Source organism: Phocoena sinus, chromosome 3 (genome assembly GCF_008692025.1).
Source record: "Phocoena sinus isolate mPhoSin1 chromosome 3, mPhoSin1.pri, whole genome shotgun sequence".
Classification (NCBI taxonomy): Eukaryota; Metazoa; Chordata; class Mammalia; order Artiodactyla; family Phocoenidae; genus Phocoena; species Phocoena sinus.
In genome coordinates, this window is record NC_045765.1 from 130,356,006 (window position 1) to 130,379,544 (window position 23,539).

Sequence of the window (23,539 nt, forward strand, 5' to 3'; positions counted from 1 at the left end):
AATGGAACATTCTGCTCCTTCCGCCAGCAGAGGGGAGGTGGAGAGAATCCTTCGATCTCATCTGGGAGAGACGACGCGGACGCAGCGACCCGAATCCGGGACGCCGGGAACCGCGTTACGGGAATCGCAGCCGCTCGGAGGGCCTCCCCGTCGCCTTCGGGCAGCCGCTGAGCCAATGCCGGCGCGCGTCGGGTCTCGCGGGCGCCAATAAGCTTACAGATCCCAAGTCCGGGGGCGGGGCGTTGCGGAGCGCCGCGGGGCGGGGTCAGGGGGCGGGTCGCCCCGCCGCGGGAGGAGGGCCGCATGCCGCGTCTGCGGGAAGGAGCCGGGAGTGACCCGAGGCCGGGGCGAGGACCCTACAGGCCCGCGGAGCCCCGTTGGGAACGCACGGACGCAGCTGAGCTGGGGCCCGCGGCTGCCGGCCGAAGGGCCCGGCCCAGCCTGGCGCCGAGGGGGACGTGCACTGTGGACACGCGGAGAAGCGAGTCACCGCGGCCTTTAGGTGAGGAGGGGCCGTGGTCGAGTTGAAGGGCCGTGTAGCGGGAGGGGGAGGGCTGCGTCGGGGCGGCCAGGGGACCTGGCACTCGAGGGGGCCACCCTCCTCCGGGAGAGGGGCGCCCCGACAGCGCGCGCCCCAAACTTGTTATCCCAGCCTGGAAATCCCCACATTCCTTCCTCTCCCTGTTCCCACACCTCCGCATTTGATCTCCACAACTTTTTCACGTAGATTTAAGTACAAGCCTCACTTCCAACACCACACACACACACACACACACACACACACACACACACACACACACGCCCTTCTGAACCATACCCCTTTTTGGTTACCAAATCCCCACTTTTTCCCCAGTTCTCTTTCCATCTCCCCTTAAATTCCACTAGTCCCGCACTTGACCCTTCATTTTCAACTCGGAGGTGAATTTTCTTTCCCCAAAGCCATCTTTTCATACTTAAATGGTAACGTTTCAACGTTGCTGAAAGTTACACCATACTTATATAATTTCCAAGCTAATGTCTCTTTTCTTCTTCTGATCGCTTACATGGCCTGGCCCTAATGAACCCCGCATACCACTGTATCGTAAAGGCGCCGAGTTCTGTCTTTTTAAATTCTCTCAGCCGTTCCCCCAAGTTTAAAGATGATTCCAAGTAGCAAGGTTCTGTTTTTCAGTATTTTTTCAAACTGAAAAAAATATCACAGCTTAAAAATAAGACCTGCCACTTTTGTTCTTTTCTTTTTTTCTTCAGAAGGAAACCCATTTCGGTTTAATTTGTGTAGTATTGGGCATTTCAGCGATTATACTGCTTTAAAATAATTATTTGTTAGAATGCCAGGATGAATATTCTAAAAGATTGGAGTGTTTGGTTTAGTCAGTGCTGTAAACAAACCCTTTAGACTGTGTGACTGCCAGCTTCAAGTTGGAACAACTCTTAATTTGAAATTACTCAGATCATCGTATGAGCTATTCGCCATTATCATAATTTCTTAAATTCATGTTAATTCCTATTTGGAAGTATTTTTTAACTGTAAGCTGGAATACTACAATGTTAGAACCAACTTGCTATTAAGTTAAATAGTGCTTTCCAAATATTTCTCTTTGGGGACAATTTTGAACACTTGTTTTTAATCACAAGTGGAAGAAAAAATTTACAGGATGGAGAAAGTGTCAGAAAGGGAGGATAAATTTTGTAGTACAACTTTTCTTTCATCCCAATTCCATATTATTGACAACACTTGTTTAATTTTCTCATAGGTAATTTAGAATATTATAAATACACAGCTAATTTAATACATTTTCTTAGGTAATGAAAAATGTGTTGTTATTTACGAATTGCCGTGTTTTCAGTTTATTTAAAATTTTTTCAAGGGAATTTGCATTTCAGTTAAACGTTAGGGTGGATGTCGATTATCATATATCTGTGAAGTAGGTGTTACAATACCCACTTTATAGAGAAGGAAACTGAAGCTCAGGGTCCCTGTGAAACCTAGATCTATGTAATTGCAAATCCTGTGCTCTCAGTCAGTCACTGTGTCATGTTAACACATTTCTCATAGAGGATCCACTGCTACAATTTGGTTTGGGAACTTAAGAACTCCCCAAAACTCTTCTGTAGGGAGGGTTTTTTTCTCCCAGAAGCTATTTCAGAACAGCTTATTTTAATGGGAGTCAGAATTCCCTGACGCTAATACATTTGCAGCTTGGCTCTTAGAGAAGCATGGAATGTTCTCACAGTCTTCTCCATTTCTTTGATTGCAGAGACATTTTGATCAGAGTTGAAGTTTCTACTGAGCTTTATTATTTTACATAACAAACACTAAGCACTTAGTACTTGCTGTAGGAATGGACAAAGATGCATGAGTCGTCCTTAGGACCTTCAAAGAGTTTACAGAAATTGGGTAGACATTTTGTGAAAAATGACAAGGATGCAAGGCAGTTTTCGTTATATGCAGAGTGATACAGAAGATGCTATAGGTATTTAAATTAGGGAGTAACCATTTAAGAGTTGAAAGGATGAAAGGATTTAACAGAGGTCAGCCTTGAAACCTGGGTAAGATTTGGATAAAGGGAAAAATGAAAGGAGCCCATTTCAATAGAGGTATATGTGGAAAGGGTCAGAAATAATCAAGGTATAGTAATTATAATAGTCAATATATGTATAATGCTTATTTCCTGTCAGTCACTGTTTTGAACACTCTGCTTATATTAATTCATTTAATCTTCATAACCTTATGAAGTAGATCTTACTATTCTCCTTTTATAAAGAAGGAAACCCAGGCATAGAGAGCTTAATTAACTCTCCCAGTGCCATACGGCTATTAAGTGGTAGATCCAGAATTTATACCTAGACAGCCTGGCTTCAGAATCTGAGCTCCTAAGGATGGTAAATATACTACCTCTTCATACAGTATACTTGAGTGACAGTTAACTAGAATAATATGGCCATTCCAGAAGGTCTTTTAAAACCCACTCTTAATTGCCCACTATGTGCTTCAGAGTATGTTAGATTCTCAGGATATCAAGACATATAAACAAAAATTACAATACAGTGTTATGAATCCTGTTAGGGAACTGTATACAAGTGCATTGGGAGCAAAGATGTTTGTGGGAGTTGGGGGGAATTCCACAGAAGAGATGATGTTTCATCTGAGATATAAACAGTGCAGAACAGTTTGGAGAAAGACATTCTAGAGCCAAGGAATAGCATTTGTAGAAGCCCAAACTCTGAAATAGTAAAGTGTGTTAGAGAAAGTCTAGTAGTTTGTTGTGACTTGAGCTTAAAGTCTGTAGGGGTAGCTGGTAGGGCATGATAAAAGGTAAGACCAAATTGTGTATGGCATGGTGAAGTCAGGTAAAATGAAGAGCTTAAATATTTGCTTTGCATTTGGGAAACTACAAAAATAATTTCAGCATGATCTAAGTAGAAACCAGATTGCTCGCTGTTTTCTCTAGAGCTTGAGGGCAAAATCTGAGTAGAGGGTTTTGGTTTTTTTTTAGAATAGACTTAAATATTGAAGAAGATAGATTGGGCAGGCACACTGAAACCAAATTTTTAGGTTCTTAAATAGCTGAAATATTTGGCATTATTATTCACCCTTTTTAAAAAGCTTTTGAGGAAAAGAGTGACAAGTTTAAAGTATGCTTAGAGAGATTTCATCCATCAATAATAATGTTCAGAATGATTTGGAGGGAAAAAAGAGACTAGAAGCAGTTATAAGTATTGAGGTGAGCAGTGCCTAAATTAGGTTGGTCATGGTGGAGGGTAGAAAAGAAAAAACAAGTGGGAAGGATCATGAAGGAAGACTGAATAAGATTTGTAACTGAGAAAAGCTAGAATGTAATGGATAGGCAAGAGACAATGATGGACCCCATCGTGGTAGGAAATTCAAGAAGGGTGAGTGTTTTTAGATGGGGGGAAAAAAAGCACTGTGATTTTTTTTTTTAAGTGCATGCATTTATGTATTTATGTGGGCATGAGTATGTATATGTGTATGTTGTTTTTAGACCTGTTAAACTTATTTGAGTCAGAGGCAGAATATCCAAGATGATGATACATAACTGAAATTAGAAGAAAGATCTCAGTCAGAATATTTGAAATTATTTTGTGTGAAGGTAGTAGTTGAAATCATACATTTTTGAAGAAGTTGGTATTTTAAAAGAATAGTAGACGCCAAATACTTTTGGGTACATTCATAGCCAGAAGATAAAACCTAGCAGAGAATTCAGTGAAGGAGACAGTAAAGTAAATAAAGGAAAGAATATAACCACATGATATGGTTACATAGAAACCAAGAGATATGAGAAATTCAGAAAGCAGAGGTGGTCAACAACGTGAAATGCTTCAGAAATGCTTGTGATATTGTCACAATGGCTACAATCTCTTTTTTATTCTATCTAGTATATCTTAGTGAGATTTAATGAGAAGTGTTAGCCAATTGACATGAGTAAGAAAGCTACATCTCTTGAAACGTGGCTATAGTATAGATTATTGTTTTAAAGCTGAATGTATACATATCCATAGCAAGAGCTTCGTTCCTTTCAGCACAATAAATCTGTTGCCCTGTTAAAATTTGAATATTCAGCCTCCAAATTTTCATTTGCTCTTGATCCAAATTAATCAGTTTCACCCTTTGCTCTAAGGTAGATTAGTTTTATCATTACTTCTGAATAATGCATTTCATACTGGTCTTCTGCACAATATGTTTTTGTTTGGATGTTCTGTTGTATGTGTTCCCCTACGCACTCCCCCTAACACAGAGTGTTTCAGACAGCACAGCTCTGGTTTGTAGACTGGCATGCTCTGAGATTTTGCCATTGGTAATCTACAGTTATAGAGTCAAACATGGTGTATAGTTCACGTGTATGCTACTCTCTCTGTCCAGAAAACCTTTACTCTTATTTCATGATGGGCTGTCCTGGACCCTGTCTGAATTGGGTATTCTTTTTACTCCTGTAGCACCCTGTACATATTCCATCTCTCTAAACTGAACTTCTTAAGGGCAAGAACTGTTTATTTGGCTGAAACTTTATTTGTAATGTTTTATTTCTTAAGCTATGGTGAGAACATGGATGGTCATCCAAGTACTCTTTAAACCTTTTCATAAATCTCAAACAGTCAAAGATAATTTGTAAAAGACCTGCTCTAACTATAAGGTCATAAGCATACTCTGTATTTTCTTCTAGTAGTCCTGCAATTTTACTTTTACATTTATGTCCTTAATCAGTCTGGAGTGTATGTATCTGTGATGAAGTAGGGCTCTTTATTTTTTTGCTTGTGGAGACAGTTGTTGCAATACTATTTATTAAATAGTCCTTTATTTCCCCAGTGATACCAGTAGCTTTTTTTTTCCATAAGATATTAAATTCTTATATATACTTGGGTCTGTTTCTGTACTTTTTGTTTTGTACTTGATTTAGTTTTCTATTCCTATGCCAATGCCATGTTTTAATTACTATAACTTGATAGTATATCTTAATAGATGGTACATCAAGTATTCTGTTTTTTCTTTTTGAAAATTGGCTTTTGGCCATTTTCTAATATTTTATGTGAAATTTTAAATTGGTTTGTAAAGTAAACCACTTTGCAATTTAGATTAAAATTGTATTGCATTGATATATAAATTTGTGAAGAACTGATATCTCTCCCTCTCTCTCTCTCTCTCTCTCTCTCTCTCTCTCTCTCTCTCTCTCTCTCTCTCTCTCTCGCTCTCTCTCTCTCTACATATATATATATATATATATATGTTTGTTCCATGATATTTAAGTCTTACTAATGAACTTTTTAGTAAAGTTTTATAGTTTTCTCCATAAACTATTTGCATTGTTCTGATTTAATTGTTTTTCCTAGATATAGTTTAGTTTTTGATGCTATTGTCAATAGGATTTTTTTCTATTACATTTTCTAACTGGTTATTGCTGAGAGAGGGGTTTTTTGGTGATCTTTTGTTCAGCTGTTATGTTAAACTCTCAGTGGTTCTAATAGTTTGTTATTTGATTCTTTTTGTTTTCATATCATCTACAAGTTTTTCTTTTTCCATTTTTGTATCTTGTTTTTTGTTTATTATATTTTTGTTTAAGCCTTCTAGAACAATGTTGAATAAGTGATGACATCAAGCATCTTGTTTGAATCCTGACCTTAATAGGAATGCCTCTAATTTTTATCTTTAAATATGATGTTTACTATAGGTTTCTGATAAAGTACTGTGGCAGCAACACCAAGAGCTGCACTGATAACAGCTGTTAGCATTTACTGAGTATGTAGTATGCAGCAGATGTATACTACATTGCACTAGGTGTATACTGACTTATTTAATCTTTTTTTTTTAACATCTTTGTTGGAGTATAATTGCTTTACAATGGTGTGTTAGTTTCTGCTTTATAACAAAGTGAATCAGCTATACATATACATATATCCCCATATCTCCTCCCTCTTGTGTCTCCCTCCCACCCTCCCTATCCCACCCCTCTAGGTGGTCACAAAGCACCGAGCTGATCTCCCTATGCTATGTGGCTGCTTCCCACTAGCTATCTGTTTTACGTTTGGTAGTGTATATATGTCCATGCCACTCTCTCGCTCTGTCCCAGCTTACCCTCTCCCCTCCCCTGACTTTTTTTTTTTTTTTTTTGCGGTGCGCGGGCTTCTCACTGTTGTGGCCTCTCCCGTTGCAGAGCATAGGCTCCAGATGTGCAGGCTCAGTGGCCATGGCTCACAGGCCCAGCCACTCCGCGGCATGTGGGATCTTCCCTGACCGGGGCTCGAACCCGTGTCCCCTGCATTGGCAGGCGGACTCTCAACCACTGCACCGCCAGGGAAGCCCCCCTCTGACTTATTTAATCTTGACAGAAGTCCTACGAAAGTAGGTTGTGGGATTATCCTTATTTTACAGATAAGGAAAATGAAAATTAGGGATATTAAATGACTTGCCTAAGATGTTTTACAAAAAATAGAGGAGCTAGGATTGAATACAGGCAGTCTGATTACAGAGTCCATCCTCTTATCTACTTCATGAGTATAAAGATGGTCTCTTTCAGTCTAGTTTTCTAATACTTTGTTGTTATTTTAAAATTGTAGCTGACAGTTGTTGAATATTATCAGATGCTTTTCAAGCATCTAGTGGAATGATTGTGTTATTTTTGTCTTTATTAGAAAATATAGTGGATAATATTGGTATCGTCTCTCATGTTGAACCATACTTGTAGTTTTAGGCAAAATACTTGTTAGTATTTACGGCTTTTTTTTTTCTTTTAAATACATTGCTAGAACAAATTTGCAAATGCTTTATTTAGGTTTTTTCACACCAATTCATAATAGTTTGACAATAGTTTTCTTGTGTAATCCTTGTTTGATTTGGTATCCAAATGACTCTGCAACTTCTGGCCGAAACGGGGAAACAAGGATAAGGTTTACCCTCATGTCTGAAACAACCATAAAACAGAAAAAATACATAGAACAGTAATAATCAAGACACTGGACACTGGATGATGAAAGGCAATGATCTTGTGAGATGGGAAACAAATGAGGTAGATCCTATGATTGAACTAGCGTACTACCTTGAGAGAGTTTCCAAACCATGTCAGAGGTTGGGGAAATCTAGGCTAAGCTCAGTGGATACTCTTTGAAGAGTACTGGAGAATACTGGAGAGAATACTGGAGAATCTTGAAACTCTTGAAACAAGAGAATTCTTGAAAGCTTCAGAGTCCCCTTCAGTTATTTAGCTGAGTGCATGCATATAAAGAAACTACCGGGACTTCCCTGGCAGTCTAGTGATTGAGACTCCACAATTCCATTGCATCAGGTGTGGGTTCGATCCCTGTTCAGGGAACTAAGATCCCACATGCCATGAGGCGCAGCCAAAACAAAGCAAACAAAAAAAACAACAACAAAAAAGAAACTGCTGAGAAAGAAGCTCATGAAAGGATTAGAGGTAACAGTGCTTAATGATTCCACAGGGTTAGTTAGGAATTGTGCCTGTCCTCACCAGCCAGATTGGAAACCATCTTGATTCATGAGACATTGGATAGAGTACACAGAAGGGTCTTGTGTCAGTAGTAGGGAATAATTAGTCCCAGAATAAGCACTGCTCCAATCCCACCCAACTTATCTTTAAAAGCAAGACCTGAGAGGATCAGATTGTTTTCAAGTAAGTTAACTTTGTCCTGGAACAGGACAGGATTCTGTGTTCAAGAATCTTTAATAGGAATACAGAAGTATCCAACACGCAACAAGGTAAAATTCACAGTGTCTGACATTTAATCAAAAATTACCAGGTATGCAAAGAAGCATGAAAATATATGTATTAGAGAAAATTCAGTTAATGAAAACTAACCAAAAGCTGACACATATTATAATTATCAAAGACACTAAAGCAGTTGCCATAACTGTGTTCTATATGTTCAAAAGTAGAGGGGCCCCACCCTACTCCAGTATGACATCTTTTTCTTTTTTAAAAAATAAACTTACTTATTTATTTATTTTTGGCTGCATTGGGTCTTTGTTGCTGTGCGCTGGGCTTTCTCTAGTTGTTGTGAGCAGGGGTACTCTTCGTTGCGGTGCACGGGCTTCTCATTGGGGTGGCTTCTCTTGTTGTGGAGCACAGGCTCTACACGCGGGCTTCAGTAGTTGTGGCTCGTGGGCTCAGTAGTTGTGGAGGCGCAGGCTCAGCAGTTGTGGCACACAGCCTTAGTTGCTCCACGGCATGTGGGATCTTCCCAGACCAGGGCTGAAACCTGTGTCCCCTGCATTGATAGGCGGATTCTTAACCACTGTGCCACCAGGGAAGCCCCCCAGTATGACATCTTAACATCTAATTACATCTGTAACAGCTTTATTTCCAAACAGGGTCACATTTTGAGGTACTGGGGGTTAGGACTTCAACATATCTTTTGCGGGGACACAACTCAACCCATAACAGACTATAAGCAAAATAAGTTAATTAAATAGTATTTTAGAACAGGGATTGGCAAACAATGGTCTGCAGACTAAATCCAGCATGCATTCCCTTTTATAAATAAAGTTTATTGGAACTCAGCCATGCCAGTTTGTTTACATACTGTCACTGACTGCTTTTGCACTCAAAAAACAGAGTTTACTAGTTAGTTGCCACAGAGACCTGAAGGCCCACAAAGGCCTAAAATATTTATTATCTGGCCCTTTACAAGAAATGTTTGCCAGCCTATTTTAGAAGGTTAAGTGCTAGTGAGAAAAAACAGGAAAGGGAAGATACGCAATATAGGCTAGTCAGAAAAGACTTGTATGAGAAGGTGAATTTGAGCAAAGACTACAAGGAATTAATCTTTATGTACTGACTCAGAAAGATGTCCAATATGTAGTGTTAAGGGAAAAAAAGTTACAGAACATTTTTGTGATCCCATTTTTGTAGACTGATAAAGTATATATTTATACAATATAAAGTTATACACATAGAAACTTTTGTAAGATTATACACCAAATTGTTCACAGTTACCTTGATGGGATTATAGGGGATTTTCACGTGACATATTGTCAATTCCTGTTCATTTGAAAGTTTTAAAATAATTATGTATTTTCTTTGCATTTAAAAATATCCTTGTTATAGATTAAATTTCTTATATGTTATTAAATTATATCAAAGGTTTAACGTGTGTGAAACAATAGTGGGGATTCAGTTCCTTATCTGAGTTTGAAGTTATCTTGTTACATTTCAAAGAGGAACGACCTCTCCTTATGCTAGAATTTAACCTAATACTGAGCAGATTTTAAAGTGAATTTTTACGTCTGTGTGCATATAATAATTATGGCAGTTGAGGAGTCAGTAGCCTTAACTTATTGCTAGTGGAAGACAAAAGGTATGATTTTGTGTAAGATTTGTTTTAACTGCTTTTGTCAGATTCAACAAAATGTTCCTTTCACATGTCTGTGACATACATGGATATCAAGGAGGTTTGGATTAAGCATGGGGGAGCCAATAATGTTTCCAGGCACGTAGCAAAACTACACTAGGATACTTGAATACTCTTATACAAGTGTTTATGGGAGTGCTTTTATACTGAAACTCAGAAGATATCTAAAATGAGATGCTTTCTCAAAACCTGAAAGACCAGTAGGTGGCAGGAATTTAAGTACACATATAAAAAATATTGTCAAAACTGTCTTTCTAAACAAGACTCTCCTCTCTACAGTGAGACCCAATGAAAAGAGTAAGAGTATGATATTTAGAAGCAGAAGACTTAGTTTCAAATCCCTGCTCTAGTTTCAAATCCCTGCTCTTTCACTTACTAATTTTGCGATTTGGTTAAGTACCTTACCCTGTCTGAATTTTTGTTTTTTCTTTTGTAAAGCTCCAGTAATTAATAATCCCTGCCTTTTCCAAACCCAAGAATGTACAATTCCAAGAGTGAACCGTAAAGTAAGCTAGAGATTTTAGGTGACTATAGTGTGTCAATGTAGGTTCATCCTTGGTGAAATGTACCATTCTGGTGAGAAGTGATGTTAATAATGCAAGAGGCTATACGTGTGTAGGGACAGAGGGTCTGTGGGAAATCTCCTTACCTTCCTTTCAATTTTGTTGTAAACTTAAAACTACTGTAAAAAAAAAAAAAAAAACCTTTAATAAAATAATGATCCCTACCCTATCCACCTGCTTCTCTAGGATATTAGGAGAATCAAGTGAAATAATTTACATGAAAGCAGTTTGTGTAATGTGAAATAGTATACAAGTATTAGTTATTATGAATTCATGATTAGTACTAATGGAATAGAACAGAGATGGGATAACTTTTTAAATAATTAATTTGATAATCAGTTATGTAGGCATGACTGACTTTTTGCGAATTTATCCATAATAACACTACTGTGTATGACATGATGTAAAAGGTACCATATTGAAAATTTCCCCATCCTGATCCCTGCTCAGCTTATTTATTCAACAAATATTACTTTGCCTTCTATTTGGGCAGTTGTAATTCATCTACTATTCTATAGTTATGGTAGTACTGTTTCTATAGTAATGAAGTTTATACTGACAGTCTTCCTCACATGCAATGTAAATCTAAATTTATTATTCTTTTTCATTCTATCCTAATTTTTTATCAAATTAAAAGGGAAAAAAACTCAAAAATCACAATCCATAGGAATAAAAATAATTTATAAAGGGTTAAACTATTAAATATTTATCAATTAAACTCCACTACTTTTTCTCCCACTTAAAACATCCATGGAAATTAAAGTAAGAATGAACAGCTATATAAAGGATAGCTTTGGATTTGTTCTAATTTTTTAGCTAAATCATCCATAAACTTTAACATTAATAGTAGTGAATTATTTATGATGCATCTTATGCCTCCTTTCAACACATTACCATATTGAAACCACAATAGTTGAGGAATTGCTGCTGTAGAACAACTGCTCAGTTCTTGAAAAAATCCTTTCCTGTATCTGGTTAGTGGTTATGTTTTGGCTTCATAGAACCTTCCAAAATAACATGCAAATTTCAAGGAAAATCAATATATACAATATGTGCTTGTAATATATGCATAGAATATTCTGCAAGAGATGAGGAGAAAGGATAGTACTAATAATAGAATTTTAAATTGATTATCTGCTGTCAACAGAATGAAAGGGGAAAAATAAGCAGAGTACTATCAATTCAATCAATTTTAAAACAAGATAAGCCCCCAAATGAAGTGGACTGTATTGCATATAATATTTTAGATAGTATCAGTACTATTGTGTCTCCATCTCTTAGGTTTGGACTATGATATCAAGTTCCTTAATAGATGTTCCTTTATCACATTTCAATGACAATCCTTTAAAAATTAGGAAACATTACTTTCTAACTGTTAAAATGCGAAACCTACCTTTGCCTGTTTTCCTTTTACTTGTGTTTCGTGGCACTGCTCACATAAATCTAATTGCTTTGAAGTAATCATAAATACTTTCATGGGACTTCTTGTTTCAGAGTTTTGTTATAAGACTATAGTACATAAATAGAAAGATTGCCAGTTTTCAGAACTATAAAGAAACCTCTCTACAGTGTGAACAAGGTACTTGGTAAGGTAGGTGGTCAGGATGACATGACCACATACCACTCTACCAACATGCTCAGATATTTCTCTGTTTCTCTGTTCTGTTGTTTTGATGAACAGTTGAATGATGTGGTAGATTTTTCGACTCTGGGACTATTTAAAGTTGGGAAGTAAGGAATAAAATAGGTGGAGGAAAATGTATCCTGCAACTTAGTTCTTTTATAGCTTTACCTGAGACAGTCTAAGCAATTCATTATCAAATTATTTTGTTATAGAGTGACTGTTACCTGGTTAGGGAGTATAAAAGTATTTATATTTTGTATAAATACATTTGTATGTTTCAAGTGTAGTACTATGAAGCCCTCATCAAGAAGTTAGTAGTTTTATCTTGGAGAGATGCGCATTAAGTATTTTATTTAAATTATATTTATTTTCTATTTTCTAAGTACTGAAGCCACAGGGTACAACATTGGAAAAGGTATAAAGAGCACACTGTAGAATCTCCCTCCCACCCTAGTGTCTCAAACAGCCAGTGGCAGCCAGTATTTGAATTTTTATCCTTCTAGAGATGTTTTATGCACATATAAGGAAGTGAGTATATGTTTTGCCTTTTCTGTTGTGTTTTTGCCCATAAATAACAAATACACTGTTGTGTACCGTAGCAATGTACTTTAGATATGATTCTATATCTGTACATTTTTTTATGACTACATGTATACTGTGTTTGGATATGCCATAATTTACCTAGTCCCTTATTCATGAACATTTAGGTTGCTTCAGCCTTTTACTATTAAAAAGAATGCTGTAGGGCTTCCCTGGTGGCGCAGTGGTTGAGAGTCCGCCTGCCGATGCAGGGGACACGGGTTCGTGCCCCGGTCCGGGAAGATCCCACATGCCGCGGAGCTGCTGGGCCCGTGAGCCATGGCCGCTGAGCCTGCGCATCCGGAGCCTGTGGTCTGCAACGGGAAAGGCCACAACAGTGAGAGACCCACATACCGCAAAAGAAAAAAAAAAAAAAAAGAATGATGTAGTGAATAACCTTGTACATGTGTTGTTTTGCTCATATTCATAGGATAGCATACTAGAAGTAGAATCATTAGATTCAAACGTACATGTACTTTAATTTTGACTGATAGTGCAAAATTGGCCATACACCTTGTCTGGGTAGGGTTTTTGTTTTTAATTGAGGTCTCATTTACAAACAATAAAATTCATAGTTTTAGGTGTACAATTTGATGGGAAGGTTATGCCAGTTTATAACTGGCAGTGTATGAGAATGCCTTTATGTCATATTCTCATAACACTGTTGGTAACTTTTTAGTTTTTATATTTTTGCCAGTATTCAAGGTGAGAATGATATTGCAGTAGTTTTGTTTGTTTTATTATTTTTACTAACTATGACTTATATACAATAAAGTTCACAAATCATAAGTGTACGGCTCATGTTCAGTATCCCAGAATGCTCCCTTCTGTCCTCCCACCACCTTCCCTCCAAAAGAGAACCACTGTTCTGACCTATCCCCATAGATTGTTAGCCTGTTTTTGAACTTCGTATAATTGTCAGTGTCAATGCTGAGGCTTATCATGTACTTTTAACTTGGTAAAGAACTGCCACATTGTTTTCCAAAGTGTATCATCTTGCATTCCTATCTGGGTTGTTTTAATTTGTATCTCACTATGAGTGAGGTTGAAAGTATCATTTCATATGTTTGAGTTACTTGTATTTCCTTCTCTATAAACTGCTTGTTCAGCTCATCTTGCCTGTTTTCTTCTAAAAAGGCAAGATGAGGTGTTGGAATTTTTTTAGTGATTTGTAGGCATTCTTCATATGTCAGGAGATATTTTTGGTCAGGCTATGAATTACAAAAAACTCTTTCCCCCATTTTGTCGATTATCTTTTGAAGTTGCTAATGCTGGGTTTTGCCATGTAGAATTTTGTCTCTCTGAAGCTCTCAGTCTCACAGAGTATTTACTAATAGTGCAAGACTTCATAATACAGAAACAGAATTGCTCTTTTAATTAACCTTAAAGTATAAATTGTTTCCCAGTAATATTTTATGTAACCATAACTTTAGTGGGAATAAAGAAAAATATTCTGAAGACTTCAACTTGTTTTCTGCGTTCTCATAAGAATTTTACCACCTTTTAGAAAACAGCTATACAGTGGAAACAAAAGAGCTTTAGAAATTGTGTCTGAATTTATTATGTGTATTAAGAGTAAAAATATTTAAAATAATATTACATGTGTCTTTTACAGAAATATCTATGCAAGATGTTGACATTGCAAACTTGGATAGTGCACGCCTTGTTTATTTTCCTCACCACTGAATCTGTAGGTAAGGTTCATGAAATATCCTACCTCCCAACCCCACAAATTAGGTTTGTGTATTTTTGTATAATTACATAACTAAGCTCATGTTGAATAGTTAATTATGCTTATATATTTATTCTTTCTAGGATCATTATTGAGAGAATGATGTTGTCTTAAAAATGAATTTAAGAAGTAAAAAATACTCTTGATAAATTATAATTTGAGTTGAAACACTCAATTACTCAGTAATCTTAAATCCTGTTTATCTATACTAACAGTAACTTTAACGTAGAGAAGGAAAAAAGGGTTTATTTTGTTTGTTTTTATAAATAAAGAAAATAGAAATTTGTTAACTTTTTAGCACGTCACTCCCTTAACCTTCACTCCAAAGGTGTCACTGAGCAGCAGTGTGATTGTGATAACAGAAAAAAGAGGTCACCTAGAGCAATACTGCTCATACTAGACACAGCCTGTCTGAGAACTGGTTGTTTTTGATCCACAATGAGATGAGTACAGAAATTAAGAATAAATGTTTAGAAACTCTTTTAACAATTTGACATAGCCATGACATCCAAGCATGTGATCAGTGGACTTGTCCCATTGAACATTAATATAAAACAAAAGTATAAGTTTGTGAAGATCGGGAGAAGAAAACCTAAACTGATCCTTCACCACAGAGAGTTTGAGAAGCACTGCTCTAAGTCAAGCCCTCTTCAAGTTCAGGAATGCAGCCTCTTTTTAAACAGTTGAAATGATTACAAACCTTATGTTGAAATTTTTCCTTATTTAAGTCTTTCCTTAGTCTTGAACCAAATTTTCTTCCTTGTAACTTTTTCTCATTAATCCTAGAAATCCTTCTATAGTAGGCCCACTTTCCTTTCCCATGTTCAACTCTTCAAGTATTGAAGGACTGCTTTACCTGTGTCTGTAACCCCTCTCTTCCCCAAACTAAATTTACCTAATTATTCTTTTATAGGACTTGGCTTCCAATCTATATGTGCTAATTACCCTCCTGACTCTTCTCTTAGTTTCCCATATCACATTTAAAAATAATACCATCCCACCTCTCCTACTTACCAACTATGAAACTTTAGCCATTCACTTAATCTGTGTCTCAGTTTTCCTGATCGGTAAGATGGGGATAATAACGGTCCCTAACTCCTAGGGTTATTGTGAGAATTAAATGAGTTAATATACAGAAGGCATTTTGAGCAGTGCCTGGCCCACAGTAAGAATTATAAAAGGATAGTAATAATATATTATTATTTTATATATTTATTATTTATTATTTTATTATTATTATTGAATAAAAATGCACTTAAAAAAATTTAATGTATCAGAATTAGACATGGTCTGAATATAGTGATTTATACTTACTTTGATCTGAACATCATTTTATTAAAGCAACATAGTTTTTTGCCCACTAAGATACACCATAGTTTCATGTTAAGCTACCTACCAGTCAGTGAAAATCCTCACATCTTTTTTTTTTTAACTGATTTATTTTTGGCTGCATGGGTGTTTGTCGCTGCATGCGGGCTTTCTCTAGTTGCAGCAAGCGGGGGCTACTCTTCGTTGCGGTGCATGGGCTTCTCAATTGCGGTGGCTTCTCTTGTTGTGGAGCACGGGCTCTAGGCACCACAGGCTCAGTAGTTGTGGCTCGCAGGCTCTAGAGCACAGGCTCAGTAGTTTGTGGTGCACGGGCTTAGTTGCTCCACAGCATGTGGGATCTTCCGGGACCAGGGCTCGAACCCGTGTCCCCTGCATTGGCAGGCGGATTCTTAACCACTGCACCATCAGGGAAGCCCTCTCAGATCATTTTCACATGACTTACCTTTTAAGCCATTCTCCCTGATATATTTATTTCTTATCAACCTAATTAGGAGATAATTTTCTCTCTTGCAAATCCATTAGCCTATCAGTCTAATCTTTCAACATAATTTTGAATCCTAATGTTATCATCCAAATTGTTGGCAATCCATTATAGTCTTGTCCCTTGCTGATTTGATAAATATGTGTGTGTGTCTCTCTCTCTGTCTCTCTCTCTGTTTTCCCCCAAGTATTGATAAAAATGTTGAAAATAACAGGACTACATTATCTATTACTGCCACACAGATTACTCTAAAACTTCATGCCTTAAAATGACATTACTTATTATTTCTTATGGTTTATGTGGGTCAGGAATACAGACAGGCACAGTCAGACTGATTTCTTCTTTGCTCTGATATCTGGGGCCTCAGCTAAAATATTCAAAGATTGGGGGCTGGAATCATCTGAAGGCTCATTTACTTATATGTCTGATATTGATGCTGGCTTGTAGACTGAGGGCTTTGCTGGGGGCCGCTTGGCCAGAACACCACACGTGGTCTCCACGTGCCCTTGGCTTCCTTGCATGTGGCTGGGTTTCCAAGGGCAAATGTCCCAAGAGAAAAAGAGAGCTAGTCAGAAGTTTATTTTTTTGATGATCTAGCCTTGGAAGTCACTTAGCACACTCTGTTTGGCTGGAGCAGCATAAGCACCCCTTACAGATCTGAGGACAGGAGGGGAATACAGACCCCATTTCTTTGTAGAAGGAGTATCAGTCACTTTGTAAGCTGAGCATGTTCAATGGGATACATATATAGGTATGACCTTCGTTGGAAAATACAGTCTGCCCCAAGGACTGAGGGCAGGCACTTCAGCTTACTACTTAAGTCTCCCTCTCATTGACATTTTTAGTCAGTGATTTTTTTATGTATGAGTAATTAACCAATTAAAAATCTATTAGTTTGAAGCTATGAAATTTCTGTTTTGTAGATCAAGAATAGCTAAATATCAGCAGTTTCATAATGTTCATTCTAATATCTGTTTTGTTTTTTTTATAAATTTATTTATTTTATTTTTGACCTCATTGGGTCTTCATTGCTGCGCGCGGGCTTTCTCTAGTTGCAGCGAGTAGGGGCTACTCTTCATTGCGGTGCGTGGGCTTCTCATTGTAGTGGCTTCTCTTGTTGTGGAGCACGGGCTCTAAGGTGCACGGGCTTCAGTAGTTGTGGCACACGGGCTTAGTTGCTCCACGACATGTGGGATCTTCCCGGACTAGGGCTCGAACCCGTGTCCCTTGCAGTGGCCGGTGGATTCTTAACCACTGCGCCACCAGGAAAGCCCCTAATATCTGTTATAGTATATTCTAATCCATAGTTCTTCATCTTGTCTACATGAATATCCCAACTAACTTTATTAAATACCTTTATTTAAATTAAAATACTCTTTAAAATTTGATCTCAAGTAGCCTAGTAGTCCTATAAAAATGAGTTTAGTTTGGTATGGGGTGGTTTTAGTGAGCCTGTGTTTCACTTTGAAAACTGGAACATTTGCCCATTTCTAGTATTTCTCTTATTCTGTGTGATTAAAAATTGTTATTTAGTCTCTGGTTATGTCTTAACGTTCTTTAGTACTCTGAAGTATATTTCATAGGTACTGTTCCCTCTAAATATTATAGAGAAATTAAAACAGGAATGATTTTACCAAGGAATAAAGTAAGGTCAAGGGAGTTTTAAGGACTGGCTCAGTATCAACAAGGTAACTTATTAGTGTGCCACAGATAGAAATTTAGAGTAGTTTGTGCACTGGGACTTGCCATAGACATGTATAAATAATGGCAAGGTCATGTAAATAGGCCACATCATAGGTTTTGAAACAAAGAAATAAACATTCTGACTCTGGGCCTTATGGGTTTTATGAGAGATATGGAATAAGAAGATAATTGTTTAGCTTTTTAAAGTAGTTTTATCCTTTGTGCAGTCTAACCTGGGACCAAGTTGGGAATTGAAAGAATCTGCCTGATACTTGAGGTTGACTCGGTAAAAGTATCTCAGTGATCTTTATAAAATAAAGGGTTGAAGTAAATGATCTCCAAGGTTTTTCTCAGTTTCATAATTCTCTGATTCTGTATGTCTTCTACCTTAACTGCTAGAACCAGTCACCTCTAAGAGACCCTTCCAGACCCCATCAATGTGACTAGATTGCTTGTCTCTGGAGAGTAGTAGTAATGATGATAGGCTACCATTTATTGGAGGCCTGTTGAATACCAGGCATTGTAGTAGGTTCTTTACATAACTAATTTCTAATCTCAAAAATCTTTTCAAGATAGCCATTTTTAGGGAGGGTGGGGGGGAGGGAGACGCAAGAGGGAAGAGATATGAGAACATATGTGTATGTATAACTGATTCACTTTGTTATAAAGCAGAAACTAGCACACCATTGTAAAGCAATTATACTCCAATAAAGATGTTAAAAATAAATAAATAAAATAAATTTTAAAAAAGATAGCCATTATTAACTTCATTTTCCAAGTGAAGAAATTGAAGCTCAGATAGAACTTCAAATCCCATTGGTAAATGGCATTCACCAGAGAAAGCTGCCTTAAGTTTCTAGACAGTGAGGATAGAGAAAGAGAATAGAATCATGCCAAATATTTGAGAATTTTATTTTGATCGTACTAGATAGCCATTAAATAATTTAATATAGGGAAATGGCATATTCATTTTTGAACAGTAACTCTGGCAGCTGTATGTAAGATAAACTAGAAGGAGATCAGACAGTGGTATAGCATGATGGCCTAAGCACCAGCAGCCAAAATAGGGTTGATGAGAAGAGGTTGATACACATACTAGGAATACAGAAGACTCAGGGGAGGAGGCTAATTAGAGAGGGGGGACTACAGGTTATCCGGCCTAGATGGCTGGATGGGAGTGGTGTTGTTAGCAGAGGTAGAGAAATAAGAATAAGAAAGAATAACTTTGGAAGGGACTATGATGCATATAGCTTTAGACATGTTCATTTTAAAGTACTTACAGAATATCTCAGGTGGATGTCTTATAAGCCATTGAAAACTTAGGAAGTTAGAGCCAGAGACAGGGGTTTAGATGTCATCAACATGGAGTAGGTGATAGGTGAAGCATATGGTTGTATTTTATTTTTTTATACAATTTGATTTTTTGTTTTTTAATATGAGATTTTATCCCATATACTTATTGTGAAAACCAATGTATTTGGCCATCTTATTCTAGTCTTTGTTTTTTACTGCTCCCCTGCTCTTTCCTTTTTGTCTGATTTTGATACATGAACAATGTAGACTATCTTTCCATGCCCCCATTCGCACCTCCAAAGGAATTCAGGACTGGCGAAGAGCAGAGACCACTGCCTGTCTTCTGGAGAGTCTAATTTAGACACTGGGTCTGAATCGAGAAACAGGATTGGGGGCAGAGCAAATATGAATCATGCTGCAGGCAAACTGTTTCCTAAACAAAGTTAAAATATTATAAAAAGCTTGCATAGGTTTTTTTTTTTTAAATCCAGCTCCATCTGCCATATAATTTGTATATTTCTTTACAAATTTAGACATTAAGTTCTGATCATATTAAATTTCACAGTGTTTCTTCTTTTTTTGTGTCTTTAGAGATATTTTAATGAAGATTGAGGAACTGCATTGATGCAGAATATCATTTTGTACCAGAAAAGTTCAGTCCATTTTTATATTTTCTGTTATTGTTCCTTTTCAGGAGAACTTCTAGACCCATGTGGTCATATCCACCCTGAATCTTCAGTTGTACAACTTGGTTCTAATTTCACAGCAGTTTGTGTGCTAAAGGAAAAATGTATGGATTATTTTCATGTGAATGCTAATTACATTTTCTGGAAAACAAACCATGTTATTGTTCCTTTTGAACAATATACTGTCATAAACAGAACAGCATCTAGTGTCACATTTACAGATATATCTTTATTAAATATTCAACTCACTTGCAACATTCGTACATTTGGACAAATTGATCAGAATGTTTATGGAATCAGAATAATTTCAGGCCGTAAGTGTTTTACTTTTTTCTTATTTCAGACTTTGTCATGACTGTTGAATTACAACTTTAATGTCTGTTGTCTATTGGTCTTTATGAAATGCAGAAGCTGTCAGCTCAGTGAGTTTTGGACATTTTTTTTTTAATGAGCTTAGAAGTAGAACTGCATTTGCATTACAAATATACAAAAAACCTAAAGAGTAACACAAGTTTTATATTTTTCCTGAAAGCCAAGTATCTGTCCGTTTTCTGGAAAATTATTTTGACATTAGACACCCCCAAAAAATGTTGAATTGAAATCTGTGACTGTATTCATAGTAAGTTTCAATTTCCCTTAGTTGCTGAGAAAATGCAGTGTAAAGCAACTACCTGAAGAAGGTGAATAAATACTGGAGAGAGTCCTTCTTCCGTGTTGAGGCAAATAAGTAAACTTAGTATGATCCAAGAATGGATTACCAAATTTGTGGATCACCTAAAACTATAATTTTGGCATTTGCTTTTCCTCCAGCAGAGTTTGGGAAGGCAATAGGGAGAGAAATATAAATGAATCATTTTTGCTTCTATTTAATTGCCTCTTCCTAACATTCAAATATTATTTTAAAATACATTTAATGGAGAAGTCAGTTGATAATGTCCAGCTATAAGTGAAAGTTGATTTTGTGTAGAAAATTAATTTGAAACATACCTATTAATGATAATTATGATAGAAAATGTATGTTACTATCTAAAAGATTTGAATTTAAATAGAAAAGAAATTAATTTTTTAGTCACCAGTCTTTCGTTATGTCCTTTTTTCTTGGGTTTGTTTTATTCTAATTTAGGTTGTTTTAAATGTCTAGAGTAGTATATAAATTGCATGTTATTTGTGAATATAAAGCTTTTTGAAAATTTCTAATTTCTCCCTTTTAGTGCCTCCAGAAAAACCTAAAAATTTGAGTTGCATTGTGAACGAAGGAAAGAAAATGATGTGTCAGTGGGATCCTGGAAGGGAAACGCACCTGGAAACAAACTACACTTTAAAATCTGAATGGCAAGTTATTTTAAATTTGTTATGCATTGAATTTATTAAGTTAGCCTTTGGTGCTAGAATTTTTATTTTGTCAAGTAGTAATACTAAATGCAAAGTTTTAAACATTTTATTTAACTTTTTATTTTAGAATATCTGAAACGTGAAAGTAGAAAGAATTGTGTAAGAAATCCTCATGTGCTCATCATCCACCTTCAATAATGATCCGCTCATGACCAGTCTTATTTTATATATACCCCACCCCAGATTGTTTTAAAGAAAATCTAGACATCATATTGTCATATCCGTAAATATTTTAGTACATCTATCTAAAAGATAAGGACACGTTTTAAAACAACATGACGACATAGCTAAATGAAATTGAAAATACTTTCATATTGTCACATTTTTAATCAGTGTTCATATTTTCCCGGTTGTCTCATAGATATATGTATGTATTTTTACATTTGTTCAAGATGTAAATAATCACCATATATTGCCAATTCATATGTTTTGTCTGTCTTAACCGTAGTTTCCACCTCTCTCTCTCTTCTTTCTCTTTGCAATTCAGTTATTAAAATAATGGTTACACATTATTTAATACATTCCTCTGTCCCTTTATTTCCTAAAACTTGCCATTAGATCTAGAATCTTAATCAGATTTTCTTTTTCTTTTCAAAAATAATTCATAGGAGTATGTGTACTTCCATTAGGAACAACCACATAATGTTTGATTGATTTTCTTATGCTAAGTTTGAGCAATGGTTTCGGGTATTTTAAAATTCCCCATTAGTTTTTTTTCAAACATAAAGAAAAGTTGAAAGAATTTTACAGTGAACGTTTATACATACTCATTACCTAGATTCTACAATTAACATTTTACTATATTTGCTTTATCACATACCTGTTTATCTGTGCATCTTTGTCTCCATCTACCAATCTCTTTTTTTAATGCATTTCAAAGTGAGTTACAGACGTTTATATACTTCACCCTTAATCACTTCAGCATTTACACCATTAATTAGATTAATTAACTAGATGTTTACAAAAACAGGAACGTTTTTGTTTTTAGGTAAAATTTATGTATCAGTATCTCTTGGGACTTCGCTGGCAGTCCAGTGGTTAGACTCCTGCTTCCACTGCAGGGGGCGCAGGTTCGATCCCTGGTCGGGGAACTAAGATCCTGCAAGCTGCATGGTGTGGCCAAAAAAGAAAAGAAGAAAATTTATTTTTCTCTCAAGATATACTTACATATCTTAAGTGTATTATTCAGTGAGTTTTGACTAGTGCATATACATCTGTGTAACTTAAACCCCTGTCAAGATACAGGACACTACTGTACTGTTAAACCCTCATGCCCCTTCCCGGTCAATCCCAACCACCACCCTATTTCACCACATTCCACAAGGCGACTACTTGTCTCATTTCTTCCCTATAGACTTTTGCCTGTTCCAGAATGTCATATAAATGGAATCATAAAGTATGTGCTCTTTTTGTGAAAGGATTAATGACTCAGCAGAATGGTTTTGGAATTTAACCATGTTGTTTCACATTAGTTTTTCACTTAAAGGTTTGAGCATTCATCAGTGATCATTATTTATATATGAGGTACAAAATAATGATATTTTATCCTTTTCTTCTTTTTTTTTTTTCATCCGAAATACTTAAAGCTTTTCTCCATCAACTATTGGTTACCCTGACGTACAGTCCATATAAGAGAAGCAAAATGGTGTTAATATTTTCCATTTATTAACCAGTTTTATAAGTTGGTTCCCTACCATCCTCCAAAGGTAGATGTAAGGGGTTTTTCTCCTCATTATGGATTCATATTTAAACATATTTGATGTGTTTTAATCCATTACAGTTATTATTCTTCTTAAACTTAAATCGCCCCATCTTTGGTTAGTGGGAACTTTTCACATTGGCTCATCCTTTTGACACAGCTTCATTAGTCTTTGATAGCTTCCTGATTTCTGAAGTGACATGATGTTCCAGGTTCGTCTTAATATCAACCATTTCCTAAGTAGTCATGGTTCCAGTTAGTGTGAAGTACTATTTAGAGACTACAGTCTGGGTGTTAGGAATCTCATTGCTACTGGGTTGTTGTTTCTAGGGTTTTTCAGTGGAAAGAGCTAAGAATGTTTTTAAGATAAAATACATCATGAACTCATACTAGTATTTCCAATTTAAAATCCAGACTATAGGTTTTTACTTAATTCATCTATCTAACATCTATATCGCCTTTCTTCTATGCTGAAAACCTTAATTCCCAGCAACACCAACATAATTATTCATTTGCTTTATTCCACAGTAAACAAAACAGCTACAGAGTAACAATTCCAGTATTAGCACCAACAATGTGATTACTAAAAAAGAATTTTA

The 23,539-nt window shown here is 36.4% G+C and overlaps 1 protein-coding gene across 3 annotated transcripts in view; it reads left to right on the forward strand.

The window, feature by feature from the left end:
• Window positions 1-279: 279 nt before the first annotated feature.
• The window catches only part of IL6ST (interleukin 6 signal transducer), a 49,209-nt gene continuing 25,949 nt past the window's right edge, over window positions 280-23,539 (forward strand). For 2 of the 3 annotated variants that reach the window (XR_004349195.1, XM_032626666.1), the window contains exons 1-4: window positions 280-502; window positions 14,261-14,339; window positions 19,858-20,163; window positions 21,061-21,181. Coding sequence is in view for 2 of the 3 variants with exons in the window: in XM_032626666.1 (XP_032482557.1) it covers window positions 14,276-14,339; window positions 19,858-20,163; window positions 21,061-21,181 (491 nt within the window). In the remaining variant the exon portion in view is untranslated. The remainder of the gene's footprint in view (window positions 503-14,260; window positions 14,340-19,857; window positions 20,164-21,060; window positions 21,182-23,539) is intronic. The other variant, XM_032626665.1, reaches the window with a different exon arrangement.